This window comes from Pelophylax lessonae (genome assembly GCF_965119305.1).
Source record: "Pelophylax lessonae genome assembly, chromosome: 7".
NCBI lineage: Eukaryota > Metazoa > Chordata > Amphibia > Anura > Ranidae > Pelophylax > Pelophylax lessonae.
In genome coordinates this window covers 171,294,978-171,310,671 of record NC_138774.1, presented here as the reverse complement: position 1 = coordinate 171,310,671, position 15,694 = coordinate 171,294,978, and the positions used below count along the sequence as shown (strand labels likewise).

Below are 15,694 nucleotides of genomic sequence, written 5' to 3'. Positions count from 1 at the left end.
TGACAGACCACGACTTGTCAGCCTGACAAGTCGCGGTCCAAGTCGGACTAGTGCGAATGTGGTCTTAATGAATTTAAAAAAAACTAAAACAGTAAAGTTAGCCCAAATTTTTTGTGCATAAATGTAAAAAGAGGTTACGACGAGAATCGTGATCTTTATTCTAAGAAAAAAATCAGTTATTCTCATTTTATCCAGAATCATGCAGTTTTAATAAAAATAAATAACAGACTTTACAATCACTTTATACATGGCAGTTAGAGAGAGAATTGTTGCCAAACTTTGTGATAGACTTTGCAGATAGTAAATAATCACTTTTTGCATAAAGACCCAACATGAATAGGAAGCCGTGTGAAAAGGAGGCTAATTTCAACAATCGAATAAGAAAAGCCGCCTTCAGCATCATTTTTATGCTGGGAAGAGTGGGAAAGCATTCCAGATCACATGACCACTGGCTGTCACATGACCACCGTTTATAACCAGGAGCTACCTGTGCCCGGTGTAACGTTAAAAAACCATACCCCGTGGAGAAACCATACTCTCGTCACTTCCGGGCTGAAACAGCTGAGCAGCGCAGCAGTGCGCATGCTCAGAGCCCCGGATACGTGATTGAACATTAAAGAATTAGACAAGTGCGCATGCTCGGTGGGCATGAAATTCTCACGGCACTGTGTCTAATGTAAAACTTGCGGCGCTTACATTAAAACAGCTCATCTGAAACGTAAATCATCTCCGCTCTTCGCCCTGTCACTGCCCTCATCTCCGGTAATAAATATAAAAGCGGTGGCGGGTGTATGTGATGTAAATGTGACGGCGATCGTGGCTCCGTGATCCGCTTTTATATTTATTACCGGAGATGAGGGCAGTGACAGGGCGAAGAGCGGAGATGATTTACGTTTCAGATGAGCTGTTTTAATGTAAGCGCCGCAAGTTTAACTACCGTGAGAAATCCATACCCTCCGTAGCGGAACCGGAAGTGACGAGGGTATGGTTTTCTCACGGGTATGGATTTTTCACGGAACACCGGAGTGCTCTCAGCACACAAACCTCGGCCACCATAGACACACATGCAGTATGTGGGGGTTACAGATCACCCACTTTACTGCTGCATTTCCCCCACAAAATGTAAAACACCGCCAAAATCAGAATAGCAGGGCCATTCCCGTACAATACAAAATAAAGGCTTATTACTACTTTGTTCTAAATCTGAAGAAATAATTTTCAGCAAATTGTAAAGAAGTATGAGGCTGTGGCAGGTCACATAGGGGTGCACAGAGCCCTGCTGTCCAATGCAGACTGACAGTCCACATGACATCACTGCACATGTGTCAGACGTGGGGGGGCTGCGTTGTCACCTCATCACAAGAAGTCCTGTCTGGCAGGAGAGAGCAGGTTCTGGTGATGTGTGTATGGGGGAGGGGGGGGGGGCACACTCTGTACTGATGATGGGAACATTTCCCAGGCTTTGCCCATAGAGGAGTTTCTGGCTGATCCATCCCAATAATGTCCTAACAGGGGGAGTTAGAGCAGCATTGTGTGTACAGCTAGTATAGGCAGGCTCGGCGGCCGTGTAAGGGAAGGAGAGGCCGGCTAGTGTTTACACCCCAACCGAGGCCTGCTCCCCCACCACACACCGGACCCCCCTCGTCTCTTACACGGTAATATGTCCGGCTCCCCTCACTACCACCGGGTCCGGAGCGTATCGGAGTAAATGTTCCTCGGCCACCACCCGGCCCGAGCCCGTTTCCCGCTCCTCTCCGTCCTCCTCTTCCTCCTCATCCAACTCGTATATGGTATCAAAGTCCGCCATGTTTGGTAGCAAGACGCTCATGACGTCACCTCAGGACGGAGCGGGGATTGCGGAGACCTCACGTGACTCTAGGTGGGCGGGACTTGTGACGCGGTGTGAGCGGAGGGCGGGAAATGTGGCGCAGGTTGCTCTGATACTATGAGGGATGGTGGTCGTGTGAGATAGAATGCAGTGTGTGTCATAAATGAGAGTGTATGGAGAGCATGGCTGGCCTGGCTCCTCTGTTCTGTACAGGGGGGATAGGGTTGTCACCTCATCCCCTTTACACCCAAACACATATGTCTAAAAGCAGTTATATGATTTGAGGCTACGTTCAGATGTGGGCGTAGCGAATCACTGCGATTCTGCCCGCGATCCGGAATCATTGCAAATCGCGGGATGCCTGTGCGATGTCCGTGATTTGCAATGGCACCCCAAACGCTGTGCGATGTTGCCTCGATTTCTGCCTGCCGTATCGTGATAACTTTGCGCAAACAGAATCGCGGGACGCATGACGCCCAAAAAGGTACAGGAGCTTCTTTTGTGCGTCATACACCTTTCCATTCTATTTTAATTGCACAGGTATGCAACACTGTACCTAAATAAAATGTATGTCCTTTTTTCCCCACAAATAGAGCTTTCTTTATCCACTTAAGCCCTGGAAGATTTTACCCCCTTCCTGACCAGGCCCTATTTTGCGATTCGGCACTGCATGAATTTAACGGACTATTTCGCAGACGTGCGACGATGTACCCAAATGAAATTGACGTCCTTATTTTCCCACAAACAGAGCTTTCTTTTGGTGGTATTTGATCACCTGTGCGATTTTTACTTTTTGTGCTCTAAACAAAAAAAGAGCGACAATTTTAAAAAAATAACAATATTTTTCACATTTTTTTATAAGTAATTCCCCCAAAAAAATGTAAAAATCAAAATTTTTTAACATTTTAGGCCAATTTGTTTTCTGCTACATATGTTTGGTAAAAATTTGATTGGTTTGCACAAAAGTTATTGCGTTTACTAACTAAGGGAAAGATTTTTGTCATTTTTATTGTTTTTTCTTTTAACGAGTAATGGCAGCGTTCTGCGATTTTTTTTTTTTTTTTTTGCGGGACTGCGACATTGCGGCGGACAGATCGGACCCCTGACTGACATTTTTGACACTTTTGGGGTTTACCAGTGACATTACTACAGTAATCAGTGCTATACATATGCACTGTTACTGTAAAAATGTCACTGGCAGGGAAGGGGTTAACTTTATTGGACATGCAGGGGTTAAATGTGTCCCTAGGGGCGTGCTTCTAACTGTAAAGGGATGTGGCTGCTTGTGTAACTACAGAGATAGCAGGACCGTATGATCTCTGCACTTACTCAAGGGAGAATGACAGGCGGCTTTGTTTACATTAGCCGCCTGCCTTTCTCCCTCTGTACCGGACGATCGCGAGTGACCGGCGGACATCGGGTCCGCCGGTCACACGCGCGGACATGTTAGAGAGCGAGTGGGGGCGGGAGCGCACCCCTGGCGGCGTGCGCCCCCTAGAGGCTCACAGGCTAGCGACGTAGTCCTACACCACTTTGCCTTTGAGGGGCTGACTGCCGCCATAGACGTGCGGCAGTCGGCAAGTGGTTAAGTGGTATTTGACAAAAAAAAGCAATATTTTTTATTTTCTGCTATAAAACAAATCCAATAAAAAAATTGAAAACAATCAAATTGCTTCATAAATTTAGACCAATATGTATTCTGATACATATTTTTGATAAACAAATCCCAACAAGTGTATACTAATTGGTTTACAAAAACATTATAGTGCCTACAAACTGGGAAATATTTAGGGAATTTTTATTTATTTATTTATTTTTACCAGTAATGGCAGCGATCAGCAACTTATAGTGGGACTGCGATATTGCAGCAGATAGTCGGACACTAACTGACACTTTGCAGGAACCAGTGACACTAATACAATGATCAGTGCTAAAAATATACGCTGTCACTATATTAATGACACTGGCTGGGAAGGGGTTAAATATCTAGGGCAACCAAAGGGTTACCTGTGTGCCTAGCCCGTGTTTTTGTGACATGTGTGTGCTGCTTTTACTAGGGGCAGAGATAGATTTTATTCCCTGCTATGCAGTGACACAAAATCCATCCCTTCCTCCCTGTCAGAACGGAGATTCTACAAATAAAATGTTGTTGCAAAGCACCTGTCCCCTGCGCTCTGAGTGGTGCAATCCTCTATCCACCTCAGCCACAAACTTGCAATTGTTGAGAACTACCGACACGGCAACACTGGGTAACTTTGGTCTTGCAGTCTCTTACAAGACCAGGGTAGTCTGGGACCACTGAAAATGGCAAACAAACACAAGGGCGCACCGGCCTAGTGCATTATCCTTTTAAAATATTTATTTAAAATACCTTTCATTTTAAATAAATATTTTAAAGGATAATGCACTAGGCTGGTGCGACCTTGTATTTGTTTGTCATTTTCAGAATGGAGATTCTGCCTTGTGTACATAGACAGATCTTCGTTTTGTGTGTTTTACAGACAATTGGAGGGTGCCAGCAGGCATCCAGTGCCCGGCTGCTGTGACTATTCACACGTGTGCCCCTGCAGGTGGAAGAGTAGATTCACATATATATATATATATATATATATATATATATATATATATATATATATATATATATATATATATACACATACACATATACAGTATCTCACAAACGTGAGTACATCCCTCACATTTTTTGTAAATATTTTTATATATCTTTTCATGTGACAATACTGAAGAAATTACTCTTTGCTACTATTTAAAGTAGTGAGTGTATAGCTTGTATAACAGTGTACATTTTCTGTCCCCTCAAAATAACTCCACACACAGCCATTAATGTCTAAACTGCTGGCAACAAAAGTGAGAACACACCTAAGTGAAAATGTCATAACTAGGCCCAATTAGCCATTTTCCCTCCCCGGTGTCATGTGACTTGTTAGTGTTACAAGGTTTCAGGTGTGAATAGGGAGCAGGTATGTTTAATTTGGTGCTATCACTCTCACTCTCTCATACTGGTCACTGGAAGTTCAACATGGCACCTTATGGCAAAGAACTCTCTGAGGATCTGAAAAAAAGAATTGTTGCTCTACATAAAGATGGCCTTTGCAATAAGAAGATTGCCAAGACCCTGAAACTTAGCTGTAGCACGGTGGCCATGACTATACAGCGGTTTAATGTAACGCTCCTGCGTTTTTGTAGTAGGCTGGATTTGCAGCTGCAGAATCTCCACTCAGTAGTCATGTAGAGATGTTGAATAACCAGATCCAACTCTCCAGACTCATCACTGTGAGCCTGTCAGCTTCAGCATACAGATATACACACTCAATAAGATGTTCCTGGAGTGATAGGATATATATGATAGTATGAAGATGATGTGCTGAAGGGACAGGTGTGAACAGTGACAGAGATGGTAAGCACTTGATAGAAATGTTCAGGAGAGTATTAGATGGTATTAGGTAGAATGCAGATAGGTTAGTAATCGAGTATGGTAACAGGTGGTAAGGACAGCAGATGACAAATACAGGATAGACTAACCCAGTGCAAGGATAGATAGTAGTAGACTCAAGAGCTAGCAATCTATGTAACAGTGCAGATGATAGAATTAGTATGCATAGATAGTAACAGTCCTTAATGTGCAGAGGTAGATAGTGTAAGTAAGGTTATGGAGGATTCCCCTGTGGGGTACTTATCACTAGTAAGGTTAGTAGTAGAAGGGTCCAGTAGTGAGGGAGTGATCCAGTAGCGAGATACAGGGATCAGTAGCGAGGTTCCGGTCTGTTTCCAAGTAAAAGAGAATAGCTGGAGGTTCCGGTAGCAAGACAAGCTTGTAAGCATGTGGACACACAGGCAGGTTGAACGAACAACGTGAGAGAGAACGCCGGCGGTTGAAATAGCCGCTCTGCGGCGCTCGGGGATGACGTCATCCGTCTTAAAGGTGTATGCGTACCACCTAATTAGAAAGGTGGGATGCATATTTGAAAAGAAAATGGAAAATAAGGGTACCAGAATCTTACAGTACCCCCCCCTTAAGGCCGGCTCCGGAAGGCCTATAGCACTGGTTTCTCCGGGTATTTCGAGTGAAACCTTCGTATAAGCCTAGGTGCGTGAACATCAGTGGTATCCAACCAGGTGTCGTCTTGGGGTCCATAGTTCTTCCATCTTATGAGATACTGGAGTCTTCCTCTGTGGATACGAGAATCCAAAATCTCCTTAATCTCATATTCTTCTCCGCCTTCAACTTGTACTGGAGGTGGAGGCAAGATGGTAGGCCTTATTCCTTGATTAGGAACATGGGGTTTCAGTAGCGACACATGGAAGATGGGATGGATCTTGAGATCTGCTGGTAAGGTGAGCTGTACTGCAGCTTTTCCAATAAGTTTCTTAATTGGGAAGGGTCCCAGAAATAAAGGTCCAAGCTTTTTGCTAGGGATCTTTAATCTTAAATTTCTTGTCGATAGCCAAACGAGGCCTCCAATAGCATACTGAGGAGAAGGTCTTCTATGTAGGTCGTAGTACCTTTTTTGTTGGCTGTGGGCGTGTGAGATAGTGGTATTAAGTAAACCCAGAGAGTCCTTTATTTGGGTAAGATAGTCTGAGGCTACTGGGTTACTTGATGGTAGGATGCGTGGTGGAAGAAGTGTGGGATGAAACCCATAGTTCAAGTAGAACGGACTTTGTTTAGTAGTACTGTGGGTTGCGTTGGTATAAGCAAATTCCGCCAGAGGGAGAAGGTCCACCCAATCATCCTGTAGGTATGATGTGTAGCAACGCAGATATTGTTCTATACACTGGTTGACTCTTTCAGTCTGTCCGTTGGTCTGAGGGTGGTAGGGAGAAGTGAGCTTTCTTTTTATGGCAAGCAACTCCTTTTCACCCACTGGGTAATTCACCTCTGGGCTGCTTAATGATTTTGAAAAGAAAGCAACTGGGTGGAGTGGTGAAGTATTTGTTGGTCGTTGAGAGAGAACTGCTCCTACTGCCATATTTGACGCATCTACCTCCAGAATATATTGGAGGGATGGGTCTGGATGGCGTAGTATGGGAGCAGAAGTAAAGCTTGATTTTAACAAGCAGAAAGCTCGATTTGCTTCTTCTGACCATTTGAATGGTTTCTTTATACTTGTCAGTTGTGTGAGAGGTCTCACAATGGCAGAAAAGTTCTTGATGAACTTCCTATAGAAGTTTGAAAATCCAAGGAATCGCTGTAATGCCTTACGAGTTGTTGGTATAGGCCAGTCCAGAATACAGGATATCTTGCTCATATCCATCTTAATTCCGGTTTTGGATATGATGTATCCTAGGAATAATATTTCTTCTTTATGAAATAGGCATTTTTTTAATTTCACGTATAGATTGTGTGCGCGTAATCTGGATAACACAAGTATTACATGTTTTATATGTTCAGAGAGAGATCGAGAATAGATAAGTATATCGTCCAGATATACTACAACACAGACATCAAGTAAGTCTCTAAAGATGTCGTTTATGAACCTTTGGAAAGCTGCGGGAGCATTACACAACCCGAATGGCATCACAAGATATTCGAATAATCCGTATCTGGTTCTGAATGCTGTTTTCCACTCATCTCCGTCACGGATTCGGATTAGGTTGTATGCCCCTTTCAGGTCTAATTTAGAGAAGTAAGTAGCCCCACGCACTTGTTCAATGAGTTCAGGGATGAGCGGTAAAGGATAGCGATCCTTTATTGTAATCGTATTTAATTGCCTATAATCGATAATAGGCCTAAGACTTGAATCCTTATTGCGGACAAAAAAAAGTCCTGCAGCTGTGGAAGAAGTAGAGGGTCTGATGAACCCTTTTGTCAAATTCTCATCCAAGTATTCCTTGAGATGAGAAAGTTCATCCTGTGAAAGAGGATAAACATGACCGAAAGGCAATTTGCTGTTAGGGAGTAGATCGATAGTGCAATCATAATCCCTATATGGAGGCAACATTTGAGCATTTTTTTCAAGGAATACTTCGGACAGATCCTGATAGCATAGTGGTGCAATCTCATCTGACACCACAGACAGGATCTTTCCATAAGATGGGAGGTTACACGTAATCTCACAATAGTGAGAAGGGAAAGACAAAGTCCGTCTTTTCCAATCTATGATTGGTTGATGTGTGTGTAACCAGGGGAGTCCCAAAATAATAGAAAAATGGGGTGAAGATAGTATATCAAAAGTGGTGGTCTCCATATGACACTCCTTAGTAGTGACGAGGAGTGCTTGTGTCTGGTTGGTGATTGGACCAGAAGATAGTGGAATACCGTTAATGAAACTAACAGAAACAGGTTTAGGTTTTGAAATAATAGGTATTTTATTTAAGGTAACAAAACATGTATCAATATAGTTTCCACAAGATCCGGTGTCGATCATAGCCTTGGTGGTAATCCTAGTCTGGTCCCACTGTAATGTCAAATGAACAAAGAGATAGGGGTTAGAAAAGGAAGTCGTTAATCCTCCTAGCAAGACATGTGAACACTCACCCTCTTTTTTGCGGACAAGGGGACAGACGCTTATCAAATGATCCGGGGATGCGCAGTACATGCAGAGGTTTCTGGATCTTCTTCTGGCTCGTTCAGTAGTTGATAAAGGTGGGCGTATGGTTCCTACCTCCATGGGAGTAGGGTCAACGGCTGAAATCCGAGAAGGACTAGACAATGGCATTCCCATTTTCTCAGCCTTTCTTTCACGCAGTCGCCTGTCGATGTTGATACTGAGTTGTATTAAGGCATCCAAGGTGCCAGGTAAATCCGCTCGGGCGAGCTTGTCTTTAACAGCTTCTGACAACCCGAGTCTGAATTGAGTTCGCAGAGATGTATCATTCCACCCTGAATCAAGGGTCCATCTTTTGAACTCAGCTACAAAGTCTTCTACAGGTCTCCTTCCTTGTTTTAAAGCCCTCAATTGAATATCAGCAGTACTCTGCCTGTTGGGGTCATCATATAAACTAGCGAGTTCCGCTAGAAATAAAGAATAGGAGTTGAGAAGCTGATCATTTTTCTCAAAGAGAGAGTCTGCCCAGGCCCGTGGATCACCCGTTTAGTATGAGATAACGGTACAGACTTTAATTTGATCAGTAGGGTATGTACGAGGTTTTAACAAAAAAAGCAATTGACATGCATTTTTGAATTCACAAAATTTTTTCCGATCACCTGTAAACACTAGAGGAGGGTTTATTTTAGGTTCAGGGGGTTGAGCAGCAGTGAGCCGTGAAAGACGGGTTACCTGCTGTATCAGAGTCTGATTTTCTTCTTTTACTTCAGTAAGAGCAAGCATTAATGCATTTACTTGTTCTGTTAATTGTGGCACTTGAGTGGGTAATTCTGATGAATCCATTTTTTAGGTTCGTTCAATCTGTAACGCTCCTTCGTTTTTGTAGTAGGCTGGATTTGCAGCTGCAGAATCTCCACTCAGTAGTCATGTAGAGATGTGTTGAATAACCAGATCCAACTCTCCAGACTCATCACTGTGGGCCTGTCAGCTTCAGCATACAGATATACACACTCAATAAGATGTTCCTGGAGTGATAGGATGTATATGATAGTATGAAGATGATGTGCTAAAGGGACAGGTGTGAACAGTGACAGAGATGGTAAGCACTTGATAGAAATGTTCAGGAGAGTATTAGATGGTATTAGGTAGAATGCAGATAGGTTAGTAATCGAGTATGGTAACAGGTGGTAAGGACAGCAGATGACAAATACAGGATAGACTAACCCAGTGCAAGGATAGATGGTAGTAAACTCAAGAGCTAGCAATCTATGTAACAGTGCAGATGATAGAATTAGTATGCATAGATAGTAACAGTCCTTAATGTGCAGAAGTAGATAGTGTAAGTAAGGTTATGGAGGATTCCCCTGTGGGGTACTTATCACTAGTAAGGTTAGTAGTAGAAGGGTCCAGTAGTGAGGGAGTGATCCAGTAGCGAGATACAGGGATCAGTAGTGAGGTTCCGGTCTGTTTCCAAGTAAAAGAGAATAGCTGGAGGTTTCCGGTAGCAAGACAAGCTTGTAAGCATGTGGACACACAGGCAGGTTGAATGAACAATGTGAGAGAGAACGCCGGCGGTTGAAATAGCCGCTCTGCGGCGCTCGGCGATGACGTCATCCGTCTTAAAGGTGTATGCGTACCACCTAATTAGAAAGGTGGGACGCATATTTGAAAAGAAAATGGAAAATAAGGCTACCAGAGGTACCAGAATCTTACATTTAACAGGACAGGTTCCACTCAGAACAGGCCTTGCCATGGTCAACCAAAGAAGTTGGGGGCACGTGTACAGCGTCATATCCAGAGGTTGTCTTTGGGAAATAGACGTATGAGTGCTGCCAGCATTGCTGCAGAGGTTGAAGGGGTGGGGGGTCAGCTTGTCAGTGCTCAGACCATACGCCGCACACTGCATCAAAAAGGTCTGCTTGGCTGTCATCCCAGAAGGAAGTTTCTTCTAAAGATGATGCACAAGGAAGTCTGCAAACAGTTTGCTGAAGACAAGCAGACTAAGGACATGGATTACTGGAACCATGTTCTGTAGTCTGATGAGACCAAGATAAACTTATTTAGTTCTAATGGTGTCAAGTGTGTGTGGCGTCAACCAGGTGAGGAGAACAAAGACAAGTGTGTCTTGCTGTCACGATCCGGGGTCAGGCTCGAAGACCAGTAGCTATAGCAGTCGCAGGTCACACAGGAACCAGCAGGATAGGAACACTGACAGGTCACCCAGGCAGATGACGCAGGCTCACCTGAGGTGCGGAGTCTAAGTACTAACCGGTCTTCACCAGCGCTCCTGAAGGTGGAGATGGATTTTGCTGCGTGTTAGCACCAGGTCGCGGTCCTCAAGATCGCCCCACCAGGAAGTGAGCAAGTCAGAGTCCAGTAGCAGATAGGGATTAAGCTGAAGCGTAGTCAAGGAGTAGCCAAAGGTCGGTAACCAGTAGTTGCAGGTTGGGATCAAACAGAAGAGTAGTCGAGGAACAAGCCAAGTGTCGATAACGGATGGTAGCAAAGATACAGACGGCAGCAGGAGAGACAAGCGAGATATCGGCTGTTTAAGGCACAATATTCTGGCGACCAGGAAGTGCAAAGACATGGTTTATAACAGGAAGTTCATGGGAGGAGCAAAGGGTTCAAGGTTCAAGGCAATAAAGATTCACAGCAGGATCATTCAAGGATTTGTCCAGGGAGCTGTCCAGCATTCCAGGTAGCTCAGTGAGTAGAGTCATTGCCAGACACCATGGAGGTCCCAGGTTCAAGTCCGGGTCCTAACAGTACTCCCCTCCTCCCAGGACGTCCGCTGGACGTCTTAGGACCAGGTTTAAGAGGAAACCTCTGGTGGAACTCCTTTGTTAATCTAGGGGCATGAACATTTTCTTCTGGCTCCCAGGAATTTTCTTCTGGTCCATATCCTTCCCATTGAACCAGATATTGTAATTTATTCCTAAACATCCTGGAATCAAGAATTCTCTCCACTACAAATTCTTCTTCACCCTGTACTTCAACAGGTGGAGGAGGCGGAAGAATTCTTCCAGGAAAGGGATTTTCCTTAAATGGCTTGAGCAGTGATATGTGAAAAACTGGGTGAATTCTCATACTGTCGGGAAGTTTTAAACGGAAAGTGACTGGGTTGACCTGAGCAGAAATCTGGAAAGGTCCCACAAACTTTTGTCCCAACTTTGCAGATGGAACATGGACCTTCAAATTTTTGGTTGATAACCAAACCTTGTCACCCACTTGAAAGGTAGGAAGTGATCGGCGATGTCTATCAGCAGCCTTCTTGTAACATTCCTGAGCCTCCTTCAAAGTCTCAATTAATTTCTCCTGAATCTCTTGCAACATAGTTAATCTGTTGGCTACAGCAGGAATTGGAGTTGAGATAGGGAGATCAGGAATAAAAACTGGATGATAACCATTGTTTAAGAAAAACGGGCTTTGAGAGGTTGAGCTATGTCTAGAATTGTTGTAAGAAAACTCTGCCGTGGGATGATAGTCCACCCAGTCATCCTGAAGATAACTAACAAAACATCGAAGGTACTGTTCTAAAGTTTGATTGGTCCTCTCAGTCTGACCATTAGACTGAGGATGAAAAGCAGAAGACAGGTTGATTGCTACTCCTAAAGCTGAGCAAAAGCTTTTCCAAAACTTTGAAGTAAACTGTACTCCTCGATCTGACACAACGTCTTCAGGAATTCCATGTAGTCTGAAGATTTCTCGAACTATCAACTCTGCAGTTTGTTCCGAAGAGGGTACCCCCTTAACTGGAATAAAGTGAGCCATCTTGGTGAGGCGGTCAACGACCACCAAGATAGTGGTCATTCCTTTTGAGGGGGGTAAATCAACCACAAAGTCCATAGAAATTGACCCCCATGGTCTTGATGGGATAGGGAGTGGTTGGAGCAACCCCAAAGGAGAAGCTCGGGGTGTCTTATTGCGTGCACAGGTCAGGCACGAGGCTACATACCTTTTAACATCTTTCTTGTACCCAGGCCACCAAAAGGAGCGTGATAAAAGTTCCTCTGTTTTAGAAACTCCAAAATGTCCAGCAAGTTTTGAGTCATGACTCAACCGGAGGACTTCAACCCGAGCAGACTCAGGTACATAGAGGCGATGCGTTTTAATCCAAAAGCCATTCTTGAACTCAAGACTGATGTCCATAGGAGGATTATTGAGGAGTGAGTCATTCTCGTAACCTTCTTTGAGGAGACTCAAGAATGCCTTTGAACTTGTGACACCTAGGAAGTTCTTTTGAGACAGGATTGTGCATTCAGCATTGTTCTCCTGGGAAGGCCCAGACAACATCCGTGATAAGGCATCAGCCTTACCATTTCTTGACCCAGGTCTATATGAGATAATAAAATTAAATCTAGAAAAGAACAGCGACCAACGTGCTTGTCTAGAAGACAATCTTTTGGCCGAACAAATGAATTCTAGATTTCTGTGATCAGTGAGAACAGTCACAGGATGCTTAGTACCTTCCAGCAAATGCCTCCATTCAGAAAAGGCTTCCTTAATTGCCAGTAACTCCTTATTCCCTATGTCATAATTCCTCTCGGCTGAAGACATTAAACGAGAAAAGTAAGCACAAGGATGAAGCTGCATCTTTTCACCGCTTCGTTGTGAAAGGATAGCTCCCACAGCAGAGTCAGAAGCATCCACTTCCACTACAAACGGTAGCTCAGGATTGGGATGTACCAATACTGGTGCAGAAGTGAACAGAGTCTTTAACTTATCAAAAGCAGCCTGAGCATTAGATGACCACACAAAGGGCACCCCTTTCTTTGTCAGCTGTGTAATCGGAGCTATCACCTTAGAGAAATTTCTGATGAATTTCCTGTAGAAATTGGCAAACCCGATGAATCTTTGAATTTCCTTAACGTTTGCAGGGACAGGCCAATCTACTACTGCTCTAATCTTCTCAGGATCCATGCTTACTCCATCTGGTGAAATAATATACCCGAGAAACTGGATCTGGGTTTGTTCAAACTCACATTTCTCCAATTTGATATAAAGTCGATTCTGCCTTAATCTTTCAAGGACAGTGCAAACATGCTTGCGATGCTCCTCTAGGTTATTGGAAAAAATGAGGATGTCATCCAAATAAGCAACTACAAATTGGTCCAACAGATCTCGAAAAACATCGTTGATGAAGTGTTGAAAGGTTGCAGGGGCATTACAAAGACCAAAAGGCATAACCAAGGACTCGAAGTGTCCGTATCTGGTTCTAAAGGCGGTTTTCCATTCATCTCCTTGGCGGATACGAACAAGGTTATAAGCCCCCCGCAAGTCAAGCTTTGTGAAAATCTTGGCAGAACGAAGTCTTTCCAACATTTCAGAGATCAACGGGAGAGGATAACGGTTTTTAATAGTAACTTTATTCATGTGCCTGTAATCAATGCAAGGACTAGTGTTGAGCGAACACGGACTGTATTATTCGTGTTCGTACCGAATAATTGGATTTTTTTTACCCGAACACGGACACGGACACTTTACTGTATGTTCGGGTAAAAATCCGTGTTCGGTCGTTTTATTTCCGGGTTTTGCATGCTTTGGCGCTCTTTTCATGGCGGGCTTTCAACAGCCAATCAACAATCGTTTAACTGGTGTGCCTTAAGCCATCCCAGCCATGCCTGCAAATGTCTTAGTAGCTGTGATTGGCCGTCTGAAGCATGTGACCAAGTCTTTATAAGTTCGAGGCAGCCGCCGCAGCAGCGTCATTCTGCTGCTTAGCTAAGGGACAGAGCACACATCAATGTGCTGGCTGCTGATTAGGGAAAGATAGGCAGGAAAAAACCATTTGTGTCCGGATAGAATTGAGGGACAGGTCGGAGTGTTTAGGCAGGGCGAGTTGTAGGCATTTTAGGGATAGAGTCTGCTGAATTATAGGGTCAGTGTCTTCTACAAACTACAATCGATATTGCTGTGTGGGGGGTGGGGTGAATCTGCACTCAATCCTGATCTACGATCTCTTCTCAATCCTGTTAGGGACAGAGTCTGCTGAATTTTAGGGAAACTGTGTTCTACAAACTACAATCGATATTGCTGTGTGGTGTGGGATTGGAGATAGGCAGGTGTCAGTGATCCACATCCATTTTTCTGTGTGTGAGCTGCAGTGAACACAATCTTTTTGGGCTGCAGTGAACACAATCTTTTTGGGCTGCAGTGAACACAATCTTTTTGGGCTGCAGTGAACACAATCTTTTTGGGGTGCAGTGAACAAAATCTTTTTGGGGTGCAGTGAACACAATCCTTTTTGGTGTGCAGTGAACACAATCTTTGTGGGGTGCAGTGAACAAAATCCTTTGTGGGGTGCAGTGAACACAATCTTTTTGGGGTGCAGTGAACAAAATCCTTTTTGGGGTGCAGTGAACAACATCCTTTTTGGGGTGCAGTGAACACAATCTTTTTGGGGTGCAGTGAACAAAATCCTTTGTGGGGTGCAGTGAACACAATCTTTTTGGGGTGCAGTGAACACAATCTTTTTGGGGTGGAGTGAACAACATCCTTTTTGGGGTGCAGTGAACAAAATCCTTTTTGGGGTGCAGTGAACAAAATCATTTTTGGGGTGCAGTGAACACAATCTTTTTGGGGTGCAGTGAACACAATCTTTGTGGGGTGCAGTGAACACAATCTTTTTGGGGTGGAGTGAACAACATCCTTTTTGGGGTGCAGTGAACAACATCCTTTTTGGGGTGCAGTGAACACAATCTTTTTGGGGTGCAGTGAACACAATCTTTGTGGGGTACAGTGAACAGAATCTTTGTGGGGTGCAGTGAACACAATCTTTGGGGGGTACAGTGAACACAATCTTTTTGGGGTGCAGTGAACACAATCTTTGTGATGTGCAGTGAACACAATCTTTTTGGGGTGGAGTGAACAAAATCATTTTTGGGGTGCAGTGAACAACATCCTTTTTGGGGTGCAGTGATCAAAATCCTTTTTGGGGTGCAGTGAACACAATCTTTTTGGGGTGCAGTGAACAAAATCCTTTGTGGGGTGCAGTGAACAGAATCTTTGTGGGGTGCAGTGAACACAATCTTTGGGGGGGTACAGTGAACACAATCTTTTTGGGGTGCAGTGAACACAATCTTTGTGGGGTACAGTGAACAGAATCTTTGTGGGGTGCAGTGAACACAATCTTTGGGGGGTACAGTGAACACAATCTTTTTGGGGTGCAGTGAACACAATCTTTGGGGGGTACAGTGAACACAATCTTTTTGGGGTGCAGTGAACACAATCTTTGTGGGGTGCAGTGAACACAATCTTTGGGGGGGTACAGTGAACACAATCTTTTTGGGGTGCAGTGAACAACATCCTTTTAGGGTGCAGTGAACACAATCTTTGTGGGGTGCAGTGAACAACA

At 44.1% G+C, this 15,694-nt stretch overlaps 1 protein-coding gene across 1 annotated transcript in view; it reads right to left on the bottom strand.

Moving 5' to 3' along the window:
- Positions 1-1,831, bottom strand: part of CHIC1 (cysteine rich hydrophobic domain 1) — a 42,462-nt gene extending 40,631 nt beyond the window's left edge. The window contains exon 1 of the mRNA XM_082264641.1: positions 1,653-1,831. Coding sequence (XP_082120767.1) covers positions 1,653-1,828 — 176 coding nt within the window. The 5' untranslated portion in view covers positions 1,829-1,831. The remainder of the gene's footprint in view (positions 1-1,652) is intronic.
- Positions 1,832-15,694: the final 13,863 nt, after the last annotated feature.